This window comes from Oncorhynchus clarkii, chromosome 12, assembly GCF_045791955.1.
Source record: "Oncorhynchus clarkii lewisi isolate Uvic-CL-2024 chromosome 12, UVic_Ocla_1.0, whole genome shotgun sequence".
NCBI lineage: Eukaryota > Metazoa > Chordata > Actinopteri > Salmoniformes > Salmonidae > Oncorhynchus > Oncorhynchus clarkii.
The window spans coordinates 70617845-70643563 of record NC_092158.1 but is presented as its reverse complement, the minus strand read 5'-3'; the positions used below and the strand labels follow the sequence as shown (position 1 = coordinate 70643563).

The 25719-nt window shown below is 44.3% G+C and overlaps 1 protein-coding gene across 2 annotated transcripts; it reads right to left on the bottom strand.

Annotated features, from left to right (window-relative positions):
- Positions 1-1038: 1038 nt before the first annotated feature.
- On the bottom strand, positions 1039-25409 carry LOC139421157 (disintegrin and metalloproteinase domain-containing protein 11-like). Of its 2 annotated transcripts, XM_071171765.1 has the most exons (26): positions 25139-25409; positions 24511-24734; positions 20129-20205; positions 18794-18860; positions 14149-14231; positions 13879-13942; positions 13670-13730; positions 13331-13503; positions 13149-13220; positions 12774-12940; positions 12396-12480; positions 12083-12173; positions 11560-11611; positions 11106-11205; positions 10725-10796; positions 9055-9147; positions 8710-8790; positions 8545-8595; positions 8110-8173; positions 7799-7904; positions 7401-7520; positions 6995-7163; positions 6743-6854; positions 5754-5844; positions 2754-2771; positions 1039-2353 (listed from the first exon to the last, which is right to left on the bottom strand). In XM_071171765.1, the coding sequence occupies exons 1-26, from the start codon at positions 25194-25196 to the stop codon at positions 2338-2340; spliced, it is 2367 nt and encodes a 788-aa protein (XP_071027866.1). In that variant the 5' UTR covers positions 25197-25409; the 3' UTR covers positions 1039-2337. The 2 variants fall into 2 exon arrangements, with proteins under 2 accessions (XP_071027866.1, XP_071027865.1); XM_071171764.1 differs by lacking the exons at positions 1039-2353; positions 2754-2771; positions 5754-5844 and having other exon boundaries at positions 6487-6854.
- Between the last annotated feature and the right edge of the window lie 310 nt (positions 25410-25719).

Below are 25719 nucleotides of genomic sequence, written 5' to 3'. Positions count from 1 at the left end.
TACATTGCTTATTTCAATTTGTCTACTTAATAAAAAGATAGTGTTTAAAAATATGGGATATAACGCGTTTCTTTTTCTCTGCTTCCTAAATTCAAAACGCAAGCAAACTGGCCACCATCTAAAGATTGTACATATTCTGTACAAATGGTGAAGAACTGTAGTGCATCAGCCATAGTGCTGAATCAAAACAGACCTCTCCATACATCTAGTGTACCAGACCCCAGGTTAAGTCCTAAATGGTAACCAATTACCTATGTAGTGCACTACTTTTCACCAGCAGAGCACTAAGGGCCCTGGTCAATAGTAATGCACCTCATCTCATCACATTTCCACTGAGGAGCTGTCCTGGGGTCATTTCAAACTCACTGTGTTAAAGCATCATCAGCGTAAGGCTCAGAGCCTATCAACAAGTGTCCAATATTTAGATGGCATTTAGATTGACAGCAATGATAGATAGATGGCCAGATTGCTAGTTTACTAGGCAGTGTGCCTGCTAGACAGATAGATGGACAGCTAGGAATGGCTTAAAGGAGATGGACAGTTGTATGGCAGGAGACAGATAGATACTTAGTTGAAACAGATTAAATGAATCAATATTAACATTGAATTTTAAAACAATTTCCTACAGTGTATTCAACATTCAGTATTATCTTCTTGTACATACTGTATATACAAATAGATGTGCATATGTGTTCTCACATTCTGTAGGCTAGTGCTCGTTTAAGTTTGTTGTTACATATTCAATACAAACCATTTGTTTGTTAGTGTGCTGTCATTGGCTCCTGAGCACAAAGCCAGGCAACAGAAAGATAACCTTTTCTAGAAGTAAAAATCTATAAACTATCTACCAGTGTTGTTGGCAGGAGTGTCACGGTGAACAAGGGCATAACTGTCACAAACACGACAAGTACTTTTCTCATTCACCTGCTCTCTTCCTCACTCAATCTCTCTCTCTCACACGCACACACATGCACACATGTGCACACGCACGCACGCACACACACACTCATTTTAGTAACTTTCTCAACATTCCCTGGTTGGAGGATTCCATATTTCCTTGCTAATTCCTTCACAATTCCAGGAATCTTCCAACCAGGATTTCAAATATTGGGAAAGTTACCGGAATTTTGGTACCCTACACACACACATGCTCACACACACACACACACACACACACACACACACACACACACACACACACACACACACACACACACACACACACACACACACACACACACACACACACACACACACACACACACACACACACACACAGAGTTTCAACCTTCTTTACCATACACACTTTGGGCCTCTTAAGAAGGTGGTGAATAGAATACAGACACATACAGACAGTCTCTGTTAACTAACACTATGTGGAATGTTGTGTTGGTAGATCTACGGTTGAAAACACTGAGTTACGGTCTCTGCTGCATTTTAAATATGATCCCAAAACCATAGGGTCTCCCCCTTCCTACATCTCAATAGACAGGAACAAAGAATTAACAATCAACATAAACCCTACATCAGTCCATGATGTTTTGAACGGTCTACTGCTTTTGTTTCATAGTCATTCTCACAATAAGTTGCTCTTCTTTCTTTGGAAATGGCCTGTACACAACAAGTCCAATAGAGGACTCTTCTTGGATCACATCCGTGTTGTTGTAACTAGATAATGTCTGAATCTGGGTTGTCATCCAGTCACCAGACAAGGCCTCTCTGAAAGGGGCAGTTCAACTGATCCAATGGCCACTTGAGTCTTTGATCAATGTTTGTTTTTCTGTGTTTCCTTGACAACATCCTATGATTTAAATCGTTTTTCAGATGGCAGGTCTGGGCCAGTCCAGCATTCTCAAACAGCGGCCAGAAGTGTGTTTCCAGACAAGCATTGGAAAGACATGTCTCATACTGAATTTTGAGTCCACTGTTGACATGTTCTTCATTGGACTGTCGTAAGCGGAAGGAAAGGGAACTACAGTACGCAAACACCGAAGTGCATACTACTTAGTCGCTGGAAAGCAGGAAGACCCTGACGCCCCTCTAGGGACCAACAACAACCTTCTCATTCTGTCCGTGGCAAAGACTTTATCCTGATTGGATAATATAATTGGCTGGTATGCAATGTGGGAGGTGCTACACTGTCCAGGAGGGGCCGGAGATAGACAGGTGGACAGACAGGAAGTGGACAGGAGAGGAGATGTTAACAGAAGAGGTCTGGAGAGGTTCGGGACAGGAGTGGAAGACTTGTTCTTTTTCCCTCTTCTCCGACTTGGAAACATCACAGAGTGAGAGAAAGACAGGAGCAGACAGAAAAAGACAGACAGACGGACAGACATCTTATCCTCCTCCAGATCTGGAAAGAAAGGAAACAGTGTAAGAGACTAAAAGTTGTACGGCTGTAAATAAATTGAGCAGTTGACAGAAGGTGATTGTTGGACTTGGTGTGAGGAGAGTAAACAAGACATGAAATGGTTCTGAAAGAAAACTGCATTCTGGGTGGAATAGGTCATGAGGTGGAGAAGACAAAGGCTGAGACTGATGCCAGAGTTTTGCTGTGCTATATGGGATTAGGTCAGAGGATGAAATCAACTGTGAAATTAGGTCAGTGGAGGAATGACGTTTAAGGTCAGAGGTGGGATGATGTCTGATGGGGTCTGAGGCCATGCTGTGAAGAGCTATGGGATGAGGAGGCGGGGGGGGGGGGGGGGGGGTTGAAGGATGTCACCCTGCAGTGTCAGGGGGCTAGGTCATACCTTCCTCTTCGGATATTCCTTCAACCAGGAAGGAGGAGGAGCAACACATTGGGAGAAGAGACAGGAGGAGGGGAGAAACATCAGTTGCAGTAAGAGACCATGAAAGATCAACAACAGTAGATTCGGTATAGTGATGACAAAGGCATTTCAAAGTCGTGGTACAGTGCCTTGCAAAGGTATTCATCAACCATTAAAATGGATTTAACTGTCATTCTTTTGTCAACAATCTACACAAAATACTCTGTAATGTCAAAGTGGATGAAATAGTTAACATTTTAAAAAGGTTGATAGAAAAATATAAATATAAAATATAGTCGTTGCGTTCAGCTCCCTGAGTCAAGACATGTTAGAAACACATTTGGCAGCGGTTACAGCTGTGAGTCTTTACACACCTGGATTGTGTAATATTAGCTCTGTCAAGATGTTGGGGATCATGGCTAGACAGCAATTGTCACGATTCCTGGCCACTCAGGAAAATTCACTGTCTTCTTGGTAAGCAACCAGTGTACATTTGCCCTTGTGTTGTAGGTTATTGTCTCGCTGAAAGGTGAATTCCTCTCCTAGTGTCTGGTGTAAAGCAGACTGAAGCAGGTTTCCCTCTAGGATTTTGTCTGTGCTTAGCTCCATCCCGTTTCTTTTTATCCTGAAAAGCTCACCAGTATCCATCATGATGCAGCCACCACGCTTGAAAATAAGGAGGCAGTTACTCAGTGATGTGTTGTGTTGGATTTGCCCCAAACATAAGGCTTTGCATTTAGGCCAAAAAGTGCATTCCTTTGCAGTATTACTTTAGTGCCTTGTTGCATACATGATGCATGTTTTGGAATAATTTTGATTGTGTATATTTGTATTCTTCTTTTCATTCTGTCGATTAATTCATTATTGTGGAGTCACTACAATGTTGTTGACCCATCTTCAGTTTTCTCCCATCAATGCCATTGAACTCTGTAAATGTTTTAAAATCACCATCGGCCTCATGGTAACATCCCTGAGCAGTTTCATTCCTGTCCTGTAGCTCAGTTCAAAAGGACGACTGTATCTTTGATGTGTCTGGGTGGTTTAATACATCACCCACAGCATAATTATTAACTTGACCATGCTTAAAGAGATATTCAATGTCTGATTTGTTATTGTTACACATCCACCAATCACTGCCCTACTTTATGAGGCTTTAGAAAAGCTCCCTGGTCTTTGTAGTTCAATCTGTGCTTGAAATCCAATACTTGACTGAGGGATAATATACATATGTGGTATGAATGGGGGACAGAGGAAGGGTTGGTCACTCAATCATGTCAACCCCTATTATTTCACACAGTGAGTCCATGTAGCTTATGTGATTTGTTAAGTAACATTTTACTCCTGAACTCATTTAGGCTTGCTTAAACAAAGGAGTTGAAAACTTAGGCAAGAACTAGATTTTATCACATTTCTATAAATCATATTATTATTATTTTTAATTCTTCCACTTTGACATTAGAGTATTTTGAGTAGATTGATGACCAAAAATTACAATCACATCAATTTTAATCCAACTTTGTAACACAATAACATTTGAAGAAATTCAAGGGGTCTGAATAGTTTTTGCAAGTCATCGTATAAAGCCTATTCAAAGTGATGTTTAGTAGACGTTGTTGTCCCACTGCTCACTCCGTCTACAAGATTATAAACACCTTTTTTCATACTCAAATGAATGATGCTGTAATTAGGGCTGGCACAATTACCGTATAATCGTGTAACTGACGATTATGGATGATGGCCATCATGAAATGAAATAACCATCATAACAAACAAAAAATTGTGTATGTTTGTGTGGAACGAACAGCTGACTGAAGGATGGCCGGGGATTCGTGCGGTAGAGTCCGTTTCCACTGTATCGTGGGCTCTTAACAACGTGATGAAACTTTGTTGCGCCTTGACGAAACAAGCAAGGTGTTGGTAGCAAACAAGTCTTTGGTTGCCTAGGCAACTCCCGCTTCCCTGCAGCAGCACGTGCAATCAGGAGCGGAGGAGAAAATGTGCGTCTTAAAAAACGTTACTATTCAAACGATTATGACGGTGACTGCAGTCATTGGCTGACTAATAACCGTCATCCAAAATTCCATGACCGTCACAGCCGAAGTTGTAATAAACAATTGTCTTGTTTGTTCAAATGAGTGTAAAGCTTACCACCACAAGAAGATATTGTAGAAGATATTTAACCGACCACATTAATATTGACACAGATCATGCACACATGCACACACAGTTACCCATGTCCCCAAAAGGATTACTCATTATTCCCAGCAAAATATGAACTATTTGGAGAAATGGATCAAGCAAATTCATTTAGATGAACCAGACAAAGAAATGTAACACAAATTTGATCATTCTTGATGCAAGTGATGACAGGGAGTGATATAATCCTTTTGGATCAGAGACTAAGGAGTGAACAGGAATTAGCAGGCCAGGCATGCACACAGCTAGGGCTCTCCAGAGACAGCCACTGCAGCAAGGGCACTTTGGTTAGGGCACTACTGAGTGGGCATTACTGAGCGGACACTACTTTAAAGATACTCAAAATGAAGAGCTGCACTAAGGAGAGGCATCAAAGAATGACCACTACACGGGAGGCTTCAAAGAGAACCACAACAGTTTGGGAACTTCATAGGCGACTACAGGGGAACTGTCCACTCCTGTCCCCGGTAGGAGAGCTGGGTTGGAGCCAGTCTGAAGGTGTGAAAGGGAGGCATCTCTTTCTCTCCCTGGAGAGATGTATGGAGGAGGTCAGGGTTCAATTCTACTAGATCTTACAAAGTGAAGTTTCAGAGGTACCAGCCCGATACTCATACTAAATATCTCCATATGTTTCAAAGCAATTGGATGGTGAACTCAACCCATGTGTCCCCACCGTTGGTGGGGCAATGAGTTGCAAAGTGGGTGAATTCTGGTTTTTTGGAGGGGTGTGAGTGGGGGCCTTGGGGAGAAGCAGACAGGTACACAGAGGCATGCCAGAACTCTTACTTAAATCCCCATCCTGTCCCCCCTAGGACTATAGCTGCCAGAAGAATAGCACCTGCGATGGACCCTATTATGATATTGGTGCCACTGGGACCTGCGCAGAGGAAGGAGTAGGGAGGAGGGGTGCGGAGGGGAACACAACAACACCACCAAAAACACACGTCAGAGGACAGCATCAACACCACACATCAACAACATCAACATCCAGGAAAGAGAGAGAGAAAGAGAGAGAGAGAGAGAGAGAGAGAGAGAGAAAGAGAGAGAGAGAGAAAAAAAAGATACCCAAAGAAAGAGAGTAGGAAAGAGAAAGAGAGAATAAGAAATGACATGGGGTGGAGGAAGGGGGAACGCATGGGAGAGCGAGGGGAGATCAGGGAGGCGACAGTTAAGAAAGGAGGGTGTTTTTATTACTTCTTTCTCATCCCCCTCTCTTGCTCTTTCAGCTGGACACACTCTTGCTTAGGATGCGTTTGGTTTTTTGGGGCCTATGAGCCCTGTGTCAATGGAAAGGGAAAGGGGATACCTAGTCAGTTGCACAACTGAATCTATTCAACCGAAATGTGCCTTCCGCATTTAACGCAACCCCTCTGAATCAGATACAGACTGGAAGATAGGAAGGAAGACACTTGAAGATAGAAGCCAGGTGTCTGTAACTTATAGAAACACCCACACAAACACACAGACACACACATACAGTATATGCACACATGTACACATTCAGCATACACATTCTCACACTAACTCACTCACACATGTAGACACAGTGTCAGTCAGTTTCCCTGACTTTACTCCACTGCCCTTTCACCCAAAGCATGACTAAGGCAATAGCTATTGGAAAAGCTAGACTATAGCCACCCTACACTCCATATATGTACACAAAGAGATAAAGTGATGGTAGACAGACAATGAGAGGGATACGAGGAGAACAGGCAGACAAACAGACAGAGAGAGAGAAACACACACACACACAGACAGACAGAGGAGCTTTGGACCTTTCTTCTCTGTGTTGGCAGGCGGCGTGGGGTCAGGGATGGGGTCAAAGACACTGCAGTCCTTCCCGGTGTAGTCCCTGTCACAGATACACTTCACCTCGTTACTGCATGTCTGAGAGAGAACGAGAAACCAAGTTGAGAACGTTCACTTTTGAAAACACAAACCCAACAAGCTAGCATCCCTCTATTTAAATGCAGGCCTGCGTGGTGGGGTGGTCCCTGTGGTGGGGTGGTCCCTGTGTGTGTCCTCACCCCGTGGTCAGAGCAGGTGCGTCCCAGCGTGGAGCCGGAGCAGGTGCTGAGGTTGAAGGCTGCCACGGGGAGACAGCGGCGCTCCAGACACATCATGTTGGGGCCGCACGGCGTACCGTCCTCCACGTAGCCCAGGTCTGACCCATCCTCCAGCAGGACATGGCCCCCTCTGGACACACAGATGGGAGAGGAGGAAGAGTAGAGAGGAGATTACAAAAAAGAGAGGAGAAAAGAGGAGGAGAGGGAGGGAGAAGAGGAGGAGGAGGAGGAGGAGTTGAGAGGAGGGGGAGGAGTTGAGAGGAGGGGGAGAGGTGACGAGGGATAAATTAATCAATTAATCTATTCTGTTCAATCTATGAAAGCCTCCCAAACACAAACAATAAATGGGTAGAAAGGTACAACTCACCGGCAGTCCAGGTACTTGTTCTGGTGGTATATTGTAAGGCTGGTCACTTCCCCCTCCAGATCCCCAAACTTTGGCTTCACCGTCATATTGATACAGAACAGGAAACCACAAAGCACATCCCTGAGAGAACGAGACAAAGAGAGAGGGAGAAAGAGAGAAAGAGAGAGAGAGGAGGGGAGAGTGAGAGAGAGAGAAGGAGAGAGAGGGTGAGAGGGTGAGAGGTTGTGAGGGTGAGAGAGGGAGAGAGAGAGAGAGAGAGAGAGAGAGAGACAGAGAGAGAGAGAGAGAGAGAGGAAATAAGATGGGGAAGAAAAACATTAATAATAATAATAAATAAAACTCCGGTCATGTCTATGGTGTAATAATGAGAGTGATAAATCATGTGATAGAAGGCTCACGGCTTGTTGCACTGCAGCCATCCCTGGCCCTCAGGACTCCGCCCACAGTTGCCCTTCTCTGTGCCCTCTGCATTCAGCTTCTCATAGCAGAAGCGGTCTGCTGAATCTGAGACAGCACACACAACACAACACACATTAGATCCATATCACCGCCATCTGTAACTCAGATGCAGTTCCATATCAGTCCACAAGATGGCATACGACTGTCATGGGCATAGCCATAGAAACAGTACCAATATATGACTACTGGCAAGTAAGCAATTCAGGGGTGTGAAAGACATTCAAGAAATTAATGAATCATTAATACTTACTGTAGCCCCAAAGCCCCTTACACTGGCCATCGAGAGTCCTGCACCGACCACTATAACAACGACCCTGAGTGAGAGATAGAGCGAGAGACAGAGAGGGAAATAGAGAGAGAGAGAGAGAGAGAGAGAGAGAGAGAGAGAGAGAGAGAGAGAGAGGGAGAAAAGGAGAAAAGGAGAAAAGGAGGAGAAGAGCGAGAAAGAGAGAGAGAGAAAGAGCAAGAGAGGGAGGTAGAGAGAGAGAACAAGAGAGGGAGGGAGAGAGAACAAGAGAGGGAAGGAGGGAGAGAGTGCGCGAGAGAGAGAGAGAGAGCAAGAGATGGAGGGAGAGAGAGAGAGAGAGACAGGAAGATGAAAACAAAGGATAACAGCAGGACAGACATATCTCAACAACACACTGACTGCAGAGCAAAACCCCATTCAAACAAAGGTGTGCCTTACCTGACTAGTGTCACACATGTATCCATCCAGCTTGTGCACATTATGAGGGCACTGCAACAGGAGCAAATTACATACAGTATGGTTTACTTCAGACCAACTCATGCTCCCCAAAGACTCCATCTCCCAACATGCACCAGGGTAATAGTGTAGTGTAGAGTACAGTACCTGGCTGGAGTCTCCTGTGCAGCTCTCTGGGATGTCACAGTCATTCACAGCCTGTCTGCAAACCGCTCCTCTCAGCTCATACTGACACACAAGAACACAAGAATGACCTCTTCCTGTCAAAAGAGGTGGACCGTGTAGTAGCACCAACAGACTCTTAATAGTCAAGATTGTATGATTTTATTATTAAAACTGTGTGCGATTCTTAATAAAAACATTTTGTAATTAAATGTTTGGTAATGAATGAGTTAAATCCTGAAGAGGCACTAGCCTCCATAGAGTGGACTAGCTAGTGTGATGAGTAATATGTAAATGAAGCGGTGGTGGTAGTGGAGTAGAGGGACTCACCCTGCACCCACTGCAGCACAGTCCACTACTGCACATGGCATCGTGGGTCAGGGTACACTTCTTACAGCACGCCCCTCCACTACGGGCACACTCCTACAGACAAACACACACAGTCACTGAGACTGTTCCTCATACCAACAAGTATCACCATGACAGTGTCTGTCTCAAATGGATCCCTAGTACCTTTATAGTGCCCTGCTTTTAACCAGGGCCCATAGGGCCGTGGTCAAAAGCAGTGCACAATATAGAGAATATGGTGTCATTTGAGACGCAGGCTCCATTCATACTGGAGGGTTCTGGTTCCTCATCGTGTATGGGTTACAGTTCCTTAGGGCTAGTACCCTTTTTTCTCCACTTCCTGTCTGAATGATGTGCCCAAAGTAAACTGCCTCTATCTCAGGCCCTGCAGCCAGGATATGCATATAATTAGTACCATTGGAAAGAAAACCCTTTGACGTTTGTAGAAATGTTAGAATAATGTAGGAGAATATAACACAATAGATATGGTAGGAGAACATCCAAAGAAAAACCAACTGGAAATCTTTTTTTGTTAGAAATGCAAGAGTAAGGTCATATTGAAAATTAGCTCCATGGATGCAATTCCTATGGCTTCCACAGGGTGTCATCAGTCTATGTTCAAGGTTTCAGGCTTGTAACTTCAAAAACGAATAAGAAATATCAGTTTTAGTAGTGGGACACAGTCTTGTAAATTCGTGTTTGCGCACACCATGAAGACATTACGCACCTGCTAAAATCGGTTTCCTATTGAACATACTTCTTTCTAAAATAAATATTATAGTTTTTATTTATTTATTTTTTGAATTTTACCCCTTTTTCTCCCCAATTTCGTGGTATCCAATTGTTTTAGTAGCTACTATCTTGTCTCATCGCTACAACTCCCATACGGGCTCGGGAGAGACGAAGGTTGAAAGTCATGCGTCCTCCGATACACAACCCAATCAAGCCGCACTGCTTCTTAAAACAGCGTCCATCCAACCCGGAAGCCATCTGCACCAATGTGTCGGAGGAAACACCGTGCACCTGGCAACCTTGGTTAGCGCGCACTGCGCCAGGCCCGCCACAGGAGTCGCTGGTGCGCAATGAGACAAGGATATCCCTACCGGCCAAGCCCTTCCTAACCCGGACGACGCTAGGCCAATTGTGCATCGCCCCACGGACCTCCCGGTCGCATAAATATTATAGTTTGATTAAATTTTTGGGTATCTGAGGAGTAAATGGAAACGCATTTTGACTTGTTGAAACAAAGTTTAGGGGTAGATTTTTGGATTCCTTTCTCTGCATGTTGAACAAGTGGATTACTCAAATCGCTGGCGCCAACTAAACTGACTTTTTGGGATATAAAGAAGGATTTTATCTAACAAAACATGTTATAGCTGGGACCCTTTGGATGACAAATCAGAGGAAGATTTTCAAAAAGTAATGTGGGGCGCCAACCTCAAACAATCGCATGGAATGTTTTCGCTGTAATAACTACTGTAAATTGGACAGTGCAGATAGATTAACAAGAACTTAAGCTTTCAGCCGATATAAGACACTTATATGTACATAAATGTTCAAAATCCATAGTATTTATGATATTTAAAAAAAAAATTGCGCTCACTCCAGTTAGCGGGACTCCTATCCCTAAGAAGTGTTAAAGAGACTCTCACCAGCTGAGACCCACAGTCACACTCCTCCCCTGTCTCCACGAAGCCGTTCCCACATTCAGGAGGGTCCAACAGCTGATAGAGAGATGGAGGGACAGAGGGAGAGGAGAACAGATGGAGGGAGAGACAATAGACAAGTAGGATGGGAGGACAAAAAGAGGGGAAGAAGGGAAAAGAGAAGGTCGTAAAGAAGAAGAAGAGAGAGATAATCAAGGATGGGCACAGAGCTGTATGTAAATATCTAATATGGAGAAATGAGGACATTGGGATAATTAATTAGGCTATATATAACAGCACTCCTGGGACCTTCAGCTTACACTCCACTCCCCACTAGAACATCAGGCTAGGCCAGCCTCCCACATCCCTCACCCACACCAACCTCACCTTGTTGGGCTTGTTGAAGAGGCAGCTCCCGCCCCCCTGGAGCAAGAACTGGATGTACTCATCAACACTGCAGCGAGAGAACTTTCTGGGTAGGTAATATCTGTGCACACAAAACAAGCACACACACACATACACAGATGCAGGGAGAGAGAAAAGAGAGAGAGAGAGAGATAAAATGGTCAAAGCCGATGATGCCAAATCAAATGTGATAATTTTTTCAGCAATTTTGCAATCTGACTCAAATGTTACCATCTGTGGTAAAAACAAACCTGCTAATTGTAGTAGATGGATTTGACAATAGCTTGACAATAGCTTATCAAATCACCATTGTACCATCTGGTAATACCAGACTGGTATTGAATAAGCCGAAGCCAAACGCTTGTGAGCACATTGTGTGTTCTGTAGACTGATGTACTGTATGTACAGTATATGTATTCCTAAAGTCAATCTTTACCCAGTGTCTTCCATGATACAACCAAGCCAAGAATCAGGACATCTGCAGTCTCCTGAGAGAGATGGAGAGAGGGAGGGAACAGAAGAAAAGGAGGGTGAAAGAGGGAGTGAAAAGTCCATGCCAAAAAATGAGATGGTTAATGACATTCGTCTTGACTAGAAGGAACTTACATTCATTTACTGAGGTAAATCCTTGAGAAAAAAATACAATTATTTCACAAGTAAGTTTGAAATAAACTCAATCCATCGCTGCCTGTGCCACTCCATCCATCCCTTCCTTCCTCTTTTTACTGAATCCATGGGCTGCTGTCTCCTGTCTCTACCTCTCGCTTAATCTTTACACTATCTGTACCTGTTCCCTCTCTCTCTCTCTCTCTCTCTCTCTCTCTCTCTCTCTCTTTCCCTCTCTTTCTCCCTCTCTCCCTTCCCTTCCTTCCTTCCTTTATTCCTTCCTCCCTTCCACCCTCCCGCCCTCCCTCCCGCCATCACGCCATCACCAATCCCCCTGCTCTGATCGTCCTTACCCGCAGAGCTGCGTATGTTGTTCCACCTCATCCCAATGTTCTGACCCAGACTCTGGCACAGAGTGATGGCCATAGGACCCACATTCCCATACTGGAACACAAACACACACATCCACTCTGTATCAATGGTGTTCTCTTTGACTAAAGTTACACTCCTCACATTCCTTACTGAAGAAACAAAGAAGTCTAAGAAGAGTCATTCTTAAGTGTAGTAGCTGTGTCAGATCCTAAACCATGAGCCTGGACATGAGCCCATTGTTGTGAGTCATAGTCCTTTGAAGCTGAGTAGGAAGCACACAGTTGTCTCTCTTACCTCGTTGATGCCCCCTCCTCTGGTGAGAGAGCACACCCCTCCGGTGTAGGCCGTCCCACTGCGACTGCTTTGGAACGTACGCCCCCTGGAGGAAATGGAGGAGAACTGGGGTCAAACCTGGACTAAAGGACCAGGACATATTGTAGTATATATAAACCGGCTGCAACCAGTCAATAATACTGACTTTGTCCAAAATGGCACCCTATTCCTTTTATAGTGCACTCCGTTTGACCAGAGCCCTCTGGTCAAACACAGTGCACTTGTGAGGGAATAGTGTGGCATTTGGGACGCAACCCCTGACTGCCCCAGGTTAGATACAGGAGCATATCAACCTCCTCTATTTTTCATTTCAGGGGGACATAGACAGGGGGCGCTCACGAGAAGAGGTGCACGACGTCACTTTGCTCCTTAATACTGTCCTTCCTGTACTTCATGAAGTTCTGCAGCGTCGTCAACGGGTCCGTCACCACGGGAACCATGTTGGCCGACGACCAGGTCTCCATGGCAACCAGCACGATGCGTGTGTTCAGCTGTTCCCTATAAATCTGCAGGCCAAAAGATACACTAGTGGTATACCCAAATTCATATCTAGGAGCATGGACATAATGAGTAAGATATGTTAGATTGTTCTCATAGGCTACAACCTAGCCTATGATTATTGACATGACTTTAACTTTAACAACATAACAATATCATCATAATTGACGATGAGTATCAGTACAAAAGTTAAGTATGGAGTGACAGAGCTCTTACTGCATCAGCCATATTGACCACTGCTTTGGCAAAGTTCCTGGCCTGGGTAGTGGAGCGTCGCAGCTGTACAAACTGCAGACAGACAGCAAACGTTAGGTACAGTGTGTGTGCCCGTCACACACATGCACGGACACGCGGACGAACCAACACACATCAATTATTTTCACAAAAGGCTAAATCACCATTTCATAGTCGTTGACCACCATCAGCTCGATGTATTTGGTCTCTGACTGCACGGTGGGCCTGCGTGGCAGCTGTCTCTTAGAGCGCCTCAGCACCTCACTGACCCGGGGATCCTTCATCTGCTCATCACCATTACCTCTGGCTCTATCCCCCTCACTGTTGTCTGTGCAGTCTGGACACAATACAACACAGAGGACTGAGAAATGACATCAAAGAGCATGGATCTACCAATATCAATGGTAAGTATGAACATCTCATTGGTAGGTATGAACATCTCGTTGGAGGTATGAACATGAATGATTGTATAAAGGAGAGAGGATGTAGGATGTTGCCAGTACCTTGACAGTCTGGGGATAGTCTGACATCAGGCATCCTACGCACTAGGTGGGCCCCCTCAGTCTGGAGAGGAGTCAAAGAGACACCAGGAGAAAACAATATCATCTTTACTACGTTCCTCCATATTCCTCATCTGCATCCATGTTACTATGAATGAATGAATCAATAACATCAACACTACTCCACAGGGCTATCTATACCACACACTCACCTGATTGGTCCCATCGAAAAGAGGCTCAATCCCATAAGAGAACATCCCATCAGAAAACATACCACTGAGAGAATGAGAGAGAGAGAGAGAGAGAGAGGGAACACGTTCCTTATATATCTGTAAGACTCCCATTGCATAGCAGTGATATTAGTACATGAAGATCAAAGATACCATATAGCTTATCAAAGCCATAGTGCCAGTACTGTACCGAGTCAGTGTGCTGAGGCAAGGTCATTGACAGACAGTTTATAGCTATGGGGAGAGTCTCACCATAAGCCAAGACAGGTGGAGAGAGCTGCCCAGGACTCTGGTAAGCCCCTCAACCTCCCTTGGTAGTAGCAGTGCTCCCCTCCCTGTGAACACAAAGACCATACCATTGTTAATATACAGTCACATGCTCAAGTAAGTCGACTCTGTAGTGGTACACTGGTTTGCAGGTTTCCACACACTGATTGAGGAGGATGGTGTTGCTCATTTCACAGTCCCCTAAAAAACAATATGGAGTCTCCAGGAGTTGTGCTTTAAACAGTTTCTACTTCTATTCCCTCTCTGTCTCTCCCTCTCTTCCTCTCCCCCTCCATTATACTGCTAGCTGTATGTACTATGTGACCTATTTGTCCTCAACTCTACTCTATTCCACTCTACTCTATTCCACTCTACTCTATTACACGGGCGGCATTCGGTGGTCAACGTCACCGGTCTTCTAGCCATCGCCGCTCCACCTTTCATTTTCCATTTGTTTTGTCTTGTTTTTCCACACACCTGGTTTAATCCCCTCATTACTCTCTGTGTATATTATCCTCTGTTCCCCCCATGTCTGTGTGTGCTATTGTTCGTTTGGTACGTGTGTGTCGCTACAGGGTGGTTCCACTCTACTCTATTCCACTCTACTCTATTCCACACTACTCTATTCCACTCTACTCTATTCCACTCTACTCTATTCCACTCTACTTTAGCTACCGCTCTGACAATGGAGGGGTCTTCTGTGCAGGGATCTTATAAATAAATCCAACATTATGTTGCTCCACAGTGGGAACAGCTTGGAAGGAACAACATGGAGTGAGAATACATTGGGCTGGCTAAGAATAAACCTGTATCACAACCGGCCGTGATTGGGAGTTCCCATAGGGCGGAGCACAATTGGCCCAGTGTCATCCGGGTTTGGCCGGTGTAGGCCGTCATTGTAAATAAGAATTGGTTCTTAACTGACTTGCCTAGTTAAATAAAGGTTAAATAAAAACACAAATTGGAGCAGTGGATGTCAAAGTGTGGAAGAGGAGGACCACACACACGAGACCTCAACACAGATGAAGAAGAGGGCATCCAGCTACAACACTAATGCTCATTCTGAATAAAACATCTACCTTGCCTTCAACCACCTGAGCCCCATCCTTCATTGGTGTGAAAGAGCTGGCCTATTGTAACACTTAAAATGTTTAAAACAATTCCTTTTAAAACTGCAGAGCAAATAAAACAGTTGGCAGTAAAAACATCCCCCCGGTTGGAGGACTCCCCAAACAATTACACATGGTTAGAAAGACAATGAGAACACAGTAACAACTAACAAGACAATTAGCAGTTGGGGTGTGTGCAACCAGTAATCAGGACACGCTATGGAATGTTTGAGTTGAATGGCAAATAAACAGAAATACAAAGACAAACATATTAGGCTACATGCTTGGACAGTTATACACTCGGTGGCCTGTTTATTAGGTACACCCATCTAGTAATAGGTCGGACCGCCCTTTGCCCTCCAGAACAGTCTGAATTATTTGGGGCATGGACACATTGCTCAATTGGTAACAAGGGACCTAACGTGTGCCAGGAAAACATTCCCCACCACTACCAGTCTGTACTGTTGACACCAGGCAGGATGGGGCCATGGACTCATGCTGCTTACGCCAAATCCTGACTCTGCCATCAGCATGACGCAACAGGAACCGGGATTCGAAGGACCAGGCAATGTTTTTCCACTCCTCAATTGTCCAGTGTTGGTGATCGAGTGTCCACTGGAGCCGCTTCTTCTTGTTTTTAACTGACAGGAGTGGAACCCGATGTGGTGAAAAGGACTGACGAGCTGTGCGTTCCAAGATGCCGATCTGTACACCACTGTTGTACTCAGCCGTTATTTGCCTGTTTGTGACCCATCTGTTAGCTAACCATTCTCCTTCAGCCTCTGATCAACGAGCTGTTTTCGCCCATAGGACTGACGCTGACCGGATGTTTTTTGTTTGTCGCACCATTCTCGGTAAACCCTAGACACTGTCATGCCTTAAAAGCCCAGGAGGCCGGATGTATCTGAGATACTGGAACTGGCATGCCTGGCACCGGCAATCATACCACTCAAAGTAGATTAGGTCTCTCATTTTGCCCATTCTAACCTTCAATTGAACAGTAACTGAATGCCTTGATGCCTGTCTGCCTGCGTTATATAGTAAGGGCAGCCACGCGACTCACTGTCTGTAGGAGCGAACCATTTTCATGAACGGGGTGGCCACTGAGTATAAGTCTCTAGCCCAGGTGAAGGCCTCTCCTTCACAATTAGTCTCCTTCAAAAGATTAGTTTCCTGCTATGGCTGATCTAAAGTAGTCATTGAGCCACTACTGAGTATGAGATTGGGATAGCAGGAATACAAAACCACTCTAATAAAAGTAGAGATAGAGACACAGCAACCACAGCTGGCATAGAGTCAAGCGCTCGGCCTGGTCTGGCTGGTCTGGGAGTGTGGGTATGTGGCTCCATCCCTGCAGGCGTACTGTACATCCCACCCACACCACTGCTCTCTGAAGGAACCAACTGTCTGAAAACACACACACACAGAATGACTCTCTCTGATACCATCACCCATCCTGCCATTGTATTCACTGGCCTTTTACTCTAATTTTTCCTCTTCCTTCTTCTCCCCCCCCCCACCCCTCTCTCTCTCTCTCTCTCTCTCTCTCTCTCTCTCTGTCTGTCTCTGTCTCTGTCTCTCTCTCTGTCTTCTTTCATTCTCCTCTCTGCCAAGAACTTAATGACACTGCAGAGCTGACTTGTTGCCATGGGAACAAGCTCCTGATTGGCTAGTGAGGGCAGAGGGAGAGTTGGGAATGAGAGTGGGTGAGGATGAGACAGAGGCTCTTGCTGAGGCTGGGGGACGAGGGGCAGTTAGTAACGTGTGTAGCACAATGAACCAAATAGAAAAAACACTACTTTTCCCCAATGGTTTTCTAGAGGCACTGACATTCCTGTAGTAGTCTACTGGCCACTCAATCACACTGTAGCATTCATTCATTTTGGTGAGATGGTGGTCAACACTAATGTCATTTCAATCTGAAATGTGATGCCAACAGGAAGGACGTATCTGATTTCAATAAGACACGAAACAGATCTCTGTAGCCTACTGGACAATAGCATACAATGTCAACAGTATGTCTACAGTATGTCTACAGTACGTCTACAGTATGTCAACAGTATGTCTACAGTATGTCTACAGTATGTCAACAGTATGTCTACAGTATGTCTACAGTATGTCAACAGTATGTCAGCAGTGTGTCAGCAGTATGTCTACAGTATGTCTACAGTATGTCTACAGTACGTCTACAGTACGTCTACAGTATGTCAACAGTATGTCTACAGTATGTCAACAGTATGTCTACAGTATGTCAACAGTATGTCAACAGTGTGTCAGCAGTATGTCTACAGTATGTCTACAGTATGTCAGCAGTATGTCTACAGTATGTCAGCAGTATGTCAGCAGTATGTCTACAGTATGTCAACAGTATGTCTACAGTATGTCAACAGTATGTCTACAGTATGTCTACAGTATATCAGCAGTGTGTCTACAGTATGTCTACAGTATGTCAGCAGTATGTCTACAGTATGTCTACAGTATGTCAGCAGTGTGTCAGCAGTATGTCTACAGTATGTCTACAGTATGTCTACAGTACGTCTACAGTACGTCTACAGTATGTCTACAGTACGTCTACAGTATGTCTACAGTATGTCTACAGTATGTCAACAGTATGTCTACAGTATGTCTACAGTATGTCAACAGTATGTCAGCAGTGTGTCAGCAGTATGTCTACAGTATGTCTACAGTATGTCTACAGTACGTCTACAGTACGTCTACAGTACGTCAACAGTATGTCTACAGTATGTCAACAGTATGTCTACAGTATGTCAACAGTATGTCAACAGTATGTCAGCAGTATGTCTACAGTATGTCTACAGTATGTCAGCAGTATGTCTACAGTATGTCAGCAGTATGTCAGCAGTATGTCTACAGTATGTCAGCAGTATGTCTACAGTATGTCTACAGTATGTCTACAGTATGTCAGCAGTATGTCTACAGTATGTCAGCAGTATGTCTACAGTATGTCTACAGTATGTCAGCAGTATGTCTACAGTATGTCTACAGTATGTCTACAGTATGTCAACAGTATGTCAACAGTATGTCAGCAGTATGTCAGCAGTATGTCTACAGTATGTCTACAGTATGTCAGCAGTATGTCTACAGTATGTCAGCAGTATGTCAGCAGTATGTCTACAGTATGTCAACAGTATGTCTACAGTATGTCAACAGTATGTCTACAGTATGTCTACAGTATGTCAACAGTATGTATACAGTATGTCAACAGTATGTCTACAGTACGCAGAAAACACAGTAGCTTTTTCAGAGGCATGGTTAGAACTTCTATTATAACTAGGGCCATGTGTTTTGTGCAATCATGTGACAGAGCAGGAATTTATCCTGTATTTTATCCAAAATATCCAAACATGAATTACACCAAATATTAAAGCAGTTGTCTGAGGGTGGTGCCAGATCTTTCAATAATGGTTCAAATCCAGGCCTATCAAATGATTGCGCAAAATATTGGGCCCTAATTATAACATACAAACACACACACACACATGCACACGCACTCACACTACCATAGACTGCGAGGGTTTGCCGTCTTGGTGAAAGTGCCGCTCCACATAGTCTGAGGACAGGAGGTTGCTGCAGAGAGAAAACACAGAGACACCTCTGTTATTATGAACAGACACCTCTCTTATAAACTATACCCCAAGCCAAGCTCTACGCTACGTCTAAGACAACGAGGCATATCCTTTATGTGTATTATTTATCCTCATTCTCTGCATATCTATTCTGTTTGTGAATAGATATGCAGTCTGTGTGAATATGGTCCGTTCTTAATGTAACTCCACTTCAGTGTTCATGCATGAGTGTGTTGTGTAATGCATGGCTGTAGAGTACAGCATATGGATGTGATTTATGACGTTATCGTAGCTAGGCAGTAGCCGCAATAGAGTAGCGGTGGTCTGGCTGTTGCGTTGACTCCTTTACTGTGCTGTAGGGGAGTTACAGTACATAAAGCACATTAATAATAAAGTCATGACAATCCAAGCCACTCTCTCTCTCTCTCTCTCTCTCTCTCTCTCTCTCTCTCTGTCCCCCTCATCCCCCTCTTTCTATCTTTCTGTCTCCCGTCTCCTCTCTCTCTCTCTGTCCCCCTCATCCCCCCCTTTCTCTCTTTCTGTCTCCTCTCTCTCTCTCTCTCTCTCTGTTCCCCTCATCCCCCTCTTTCTTTCTTTCTGTCTCCCGTCTCCTCTCTTTCTCTCTCTGTCCCCCTCATCCCCCTCTTTCTCTCTTTCTGTCTCCCGTCTCTCCTCTCTCTCTCTGTCCCCCTCATCCCCCCCTTTCTCTCTTTCTGTCTCCTCTCTCTCTCTCTCTCTCTCTCTCTCTCTCTCTCTCTCTCTCTCTCTCTGTCCCCCTCATCCCCCTCTTTCTGTCTCCCGTCTCCTCTCTCTCTCTCTCTGTCCCCCTCATCCCCCCTTTCTCTCTTTCTGTCTCCTCTCTCTCTCTCTCTCTCTCTCTCTCTCTCTCTCTCTCTCTCTCTCTGTCCCCCTCATCCCCCTCTTTCTCTCTTTCTGTCTCCCGTCTCCCCTCTCTCTCTCTCTCTCTCTGTCCCCATCACCCCCCCCCCTTTCTCTCTTTCTGTCTCCTCTCTCTCTCTCTCTCTCTAAGGTGGGCAGCTGTATTGATGGCGCTCTCAGGGTCTCTGTGTCCCTGATGCTCCACTAAACATTTGGTTATGTGTCATAAATGGAAGGAGCAAAGTGTATTTGCTAACGGTAGCGGTTATGGAAATGCCAACGTTGATGATTGTGGCGATTAAGAAAATACGGACTGATGGAAATGGGGAGCGGCGAATACGTCAATCAAGTTGATAACATCAAAATTGTGCACAAATCAAATGTACTCACTGGTTTAACTCCAGGTCCAGGGTGAAGGTGTGTCCGAAGGTTTGCACCTGGAAACAACTCTGGGCCAAATGGACTGGCTTAAATAGGGAGAAGGTGAGATGAGGATCGAAAGAGAGAGAGAGAGAGAGAGAGAGAGAGACATTACAGGAAGAACCACTTAAAAGTAAACCACTCTAATAGCGGTTTGCCCATTCGGTGAGTCACAATGATAGCTATCATTCTGTAAGAAGTATAACAAACCAAAATACATACTGTACAAATGCATTTCTGCCAGCGCAATACTGCATATGTATCAAAAGCACTTTAGCAGCTAACATAGTCGGATTGATATAGTGTCCATTGATTTGGCTGGACTGAATCCATTCCAACAGGCAGTACTGAAGCCATCCAGGAAGTGCATTTGTATTCAGCGGTAGAGATGGACGGGAAGAGGGTTTACAGGAAGGGAGAAAGCTTTAAATATCCATCTACATTGAGCTGGTGTGAAGCCAATGTGTCCCTACTGTCGGCTGCCAAAAAGAATGGAGCGGTAGGAAGAAGGCAAGGAGGAGCTTCACTGGCTGCCAGAGATTTATAGCAGTCAAAACACAGTGTCGCCAGAAGCACAAACAGTGCCAGCATTCAATCCCAGACCACTGTAATTCTGTCTGCAGGATAGAGGCTGCAGTGAATCGTTGGAATTTCACTGAGACAAGACTCCCATTCGGAAATCATTCCCTCCAATGATTCCACACAACTCAACTTCAGCTGGAGCAGGGAGAGGGCAGTTCTGCTTGGCTAAAGGAAGGATTCAAATGTGGTGTCATGGATATCAATCCAAGGAGTTCTGTAAAGTTTTTATGTGTGAAGTAATCGAGACGGTTCATTTTGGTCAAACAATAGATCGGTAGATTTGTTTGAATCGATCCGTATTTACCAGCCCTGAATCATAACATCCCTCGGGATATTTAAGTGGCAACCAACAACACCCCTGTCTGTAACACCAAGGCATCTTGATAACTGTTCTAATGCCAAAGTCAGTCCTCTGGGAACCTTGTGATAGCAGGTTCATTACTCAGTAACAACCAGCGATTGTAAATAAATCTGAAATGTGCACATGCTGTAGAAACAGATGTATCTTCACTTCCAGTCCATTGATAAGCAAAGTCACTTGAGGAAACAGTAGGCTGTATGACTTGGAATCAAAGTGAACCTATGGAATAGTTGATCCATCCATGAGTCAGAATGACAGCTACGAATATTCCATCTAAACTTATTTAGAATCCTCTGTAAAAAAAAGGAAAAAAAAGGACATTATGACTACAAAAAAACACAACAGAGGCAAAACATTAAATGAAATGTAACCAACAGAACCCTCCTAATTAAGCAAAAAATATCCCCCTTTTACCAATTATACCACTTCTCAAAAACAACTTCAAAAACAACAACACCGGGATTTTACACGATCTCCATCCAAATACCCATGAGCCTCTTTCAGTAGTTCAATCACATCACACGTTAAACCAAGCAGTGTAATCAGAGCCAGATTTATCTCCAGACGAGGGTAATGATTCTCTCAACCAACTCAACTCCAACACTCAACCCACCAGAGGGGTATATTACAAAGGAGGATCGATCAGTTAGCCAGCTAACTTTGATAAACAACCAGAAATAGCTATTGATTTTCTGATTCATTAGGAAAGCTAGACTTACAAATGTGTTTTTGGTTGTTGAGTCAATTCCACCACACCCATTTCAAGCTTATCCTTAAAACATATATACGTCATTTCAGAATATTTAGATGAGTTATCTTGTTAACTCATTGATCTCTGGTGCCCCGTTGAAAGATGTAGACCTTTCACATCATCATCTGCACATCTATCACTCCTGTGTTAATGCTAAATTGTAATTATTTTTGCCCAGTATGGCCTATTTATTGCCTTACCTCCCTAATCTTACTACACTTGCACACACTGTCATAGATTTTTATTTTGTGTTATTGACTGTACGTTTGTTTATGTGTAACTCTGTGTTGTTGTTTTTGTCGCACTGCTTTGCTTTATCTTGGCCAGGTCGCAATTGTAAATGAGAACTTGTTCTCCACTGGCCTACCTGGTTAAATAAAGATGAAATAAAAAAATAGAACCTCACTCTCCATCCCACCTACACCTTCCTCTTCAGAGAAAGAGAGAGAGAGGGTGTATGAAAATTAAAGAAAGAGATGGGTTGAAGGCTGAGGTAGAGTTTAGGTCAGAGAGAGAGCGAGAGTGAGAGAGAGTAAGAGATAGAAGAAAAAAAGAGGGTGATTTTGTACCAGTGGAGTTTTTGGCCCAAGTAGCACTTCTCACACAGGCCTTGTTGAATCATTGATGGGGACATACTTCAACACACCATTGAATAATAGAGGAATGGAAGAGAGAGGAGTTCTCCATAAGAGATCTGAATATTTCACCACACAGAGCCTTTTATCATGAGGAGATGAGGCCAAGCAGCTAAAATCACATTCACACAACAGGCTTCTGTTTCAGATCTCTTTCAGATACTCTTCTCTCCGGTGGACGGTAATTATAAATCTGTGGCATGGGGTGACATAGCGGGTGAGTACAGTAGGTCAGAAGGTTTTGGGTTCAAGTCCCAGATATTGTGCTCCCTCATAGGGTGTAATGCCCGTTGGTTACAGTTAAATATATATAAAAAACTAAAATATAAATGCAACATGGAACATTTTCAAAGGTTTTACGGAGTTACAGTTCACATATGGAAATCAGTCAATTGAAATAAATTCATTAGGCCCTAATCTATGGCTTTCACATGACTGGGAATACAGATATGCATCTGTTAGTCATGGATCAGACAACCAGTCAGTATCTGGTATGACCACTATTTGCCTCATGCAGCGCAACACATCTTCTTCACATAGAGTTGATCAGGCTGTTGATTATGGCCTGTGGAATGTCGCCCCACTCCTCTTCAATGGCTGTGTGAAGTTGCTGGATATTGGCGGGAACTGGAATACGCTGTCGTACACGTCGATCCAGACTCCAGAGCATCCCAAACAGGCTCAATGGGTGACATGTCTGATGAGTATGCAGGCCATGAAAGAACTGGGACATTTTCAGCTTCCAGGAATTGTGTGCAACATGGGGCCATGCATTATAATGCTGTAGCGAATGAATGTCACAACAATGGGCATCAGGATCTCGTCACGGTATCTCTATGCATTCCAATTGCCATCGATAAAATGCAATTGTGTCCGTTTCCCGTACGTAGCTTATGCCCGCCCATACCATAACCCCACCACCACCGTGGTGCACTCACATCAGCAAACCACTCACCCACATGACGCCATACTGCGGTCGTGAAGAGAGGTGGACGTCCAACCAAATTCTCTAAAAACGACGTTGGAGGCGGCTTATGGTAGAGAAATTAACATTCAATTCTCTGGCAACAGCCCTGGTGGACATTCCTGTAGTCAGCATGCCAAATGAACGCTCCCTCAAAACTTGAGACATCTGTGGCATTGTGTTGTGTGACAAAACTGCACATTTTAGAGTGGCCCGTGTAATGATCATGCTGTTTAATCAGCTTCCTGATATGCCACACCTGTCAAGTGGATGGGTTACCCTGGCAAAAGAGAAATGCTCACTAACAGGGATGTAAACACATTTGTTAACTAAATTTGAGAGAAAGAAACTTTTTGTGCATGTGGAACATTTGTTTTATTTCAGCTCATGAAACATGGGACCAACACACATGTTGCGCTTACATTTTTGTTCAGTGTATATATATATATATATATATATATATATATATATATATATATATATATATATATATATATCAGTAACATAGTAACCACTGTTTTGCAGGACCAGAAAGGACTTGGTGGTCATTATCTGATGCTGGTTAAAGGGGAAACTTAGTGGGCTTAGAGGTTGCAGCAAACCTCCTCCCTTCTCTGTCATTCAGTGAGGGCAGAGCATGCGGCACAGAGCACTGCATTGCTCTTGACCAACTGGCAGAGGTGCCCCCGGACATACAGCAGGAGAGAGCCAGTGGGTCTTGCATCAGTCACGCCCAAACTAGGTTTCTGGCTAAGACTGACTTCATCCCTCAGTGCAAACACAAGCAAGCTGAAGACACCAGGAGAGTTAGGGCAACATGGGACTGATAGACTTGTGCAGTTTGGGATGGATCTTATGATAAACTTAGAAAACAAGACACAGGCCAAAACAGGCAAGAAAGGGTTCACAAAAGTAACTTGAGTTGAGAGAAACCATTACAGTTTCAACAATGAACTGGGAGTTTAATACAAGAGAGGGAACGAAAACGAATAAATAACACTCAAATAAAATTAGGTTGCCACACCCACTTCTCCATTATAGACAGTGGTCTATACTTACCGAGGTGCCTCCCGTGGTATTCTTCACGCGGGTATCCAAATAGCCATGGGACATTTCTTCCTTCGACTCCATCTGTTGCACCAGACGCTTTGGATAGGTGACTTCGGCCGCAATGTCGCTGCTGTCTCCCCGCTCCTCTGGCGAGAACCAATCCCACAAACTCGCATCCCGCACCAAAGTCGACCTTCCGCCGCCTGTAACGCGGGAGGCCTGATAACTGCCAACTTTAAACCACACACGGGTTATCACACAGAAAAACGATAATTATTGTTTGAAAAATGATTTTTGACATAAATAGGCTGATATGGCAGCGCGCCAGGCGCTGGTTCTACAGTGCGCGCAAGCCCTGGATGTAAAGGGCGACAGCGCTGCGGTGAAAATGTGTTGATGCAGCAAATCTACCGCATCCGTAGAACTGAAGGGAGAGGGATCTTAAAAAACACTACGTTCTTGGCACAGATGTAACTATCTCCAGCTGCGCGCTACCACCACACACCCACAATTGTAGACTAGTCTACAGAGGAAGAAGTGATTGCAGATGCAAAAAAATTGGGGATAGCCTACATTGGGCAGGGGTAAACTTGGAAATGAAAAGGGTGCTTCCCCCCTCTCCCGTCATCCCTCTTACCTGACACGGCAAACCTCTCGCCCACTGCAGCAAAGACCAAGCACCACACCGCCAGCATGATGTTCACATATTCCCCCGAATTAACATCGAGTGCGTTACAGTGTAACAGGCGCAGATAAAAAGAAAACCGACGCACAAACGATTATGGCGAGAGAGAAAAAACACCGACTGAATCTGGTTGACAGCTGACGCTCGTCCTCTCATCTCCCATTCAGCTCGTAGCATACAGTCTCACCGATATCAGGCAATTAAATTAAATAGCCAATCTATCACTAAATCAAAAAACAAATAGGCCTATGCCAGAGCCGATCAATAATGGAATTGACAAATTAGCCTAGATTATGTAGAATAGGTCAAATGGGGAGATTTGAGTGCACGTATGCATAAATCCTACAGGATTGTGCGTGTGTAAGCTCTATATATGCATGAGTGTATGCGAATCTGCGATATGGGGAAGTGGTAGATATACAATAAAAATGATGAGGACACGTGGGACCATAGTACCCTCCCCTCATTCTATCTCCAAGCGTCCTCCCGTTGCCATGCAGTTCTATATCTCCACAAAAGCAGATTCTACAACC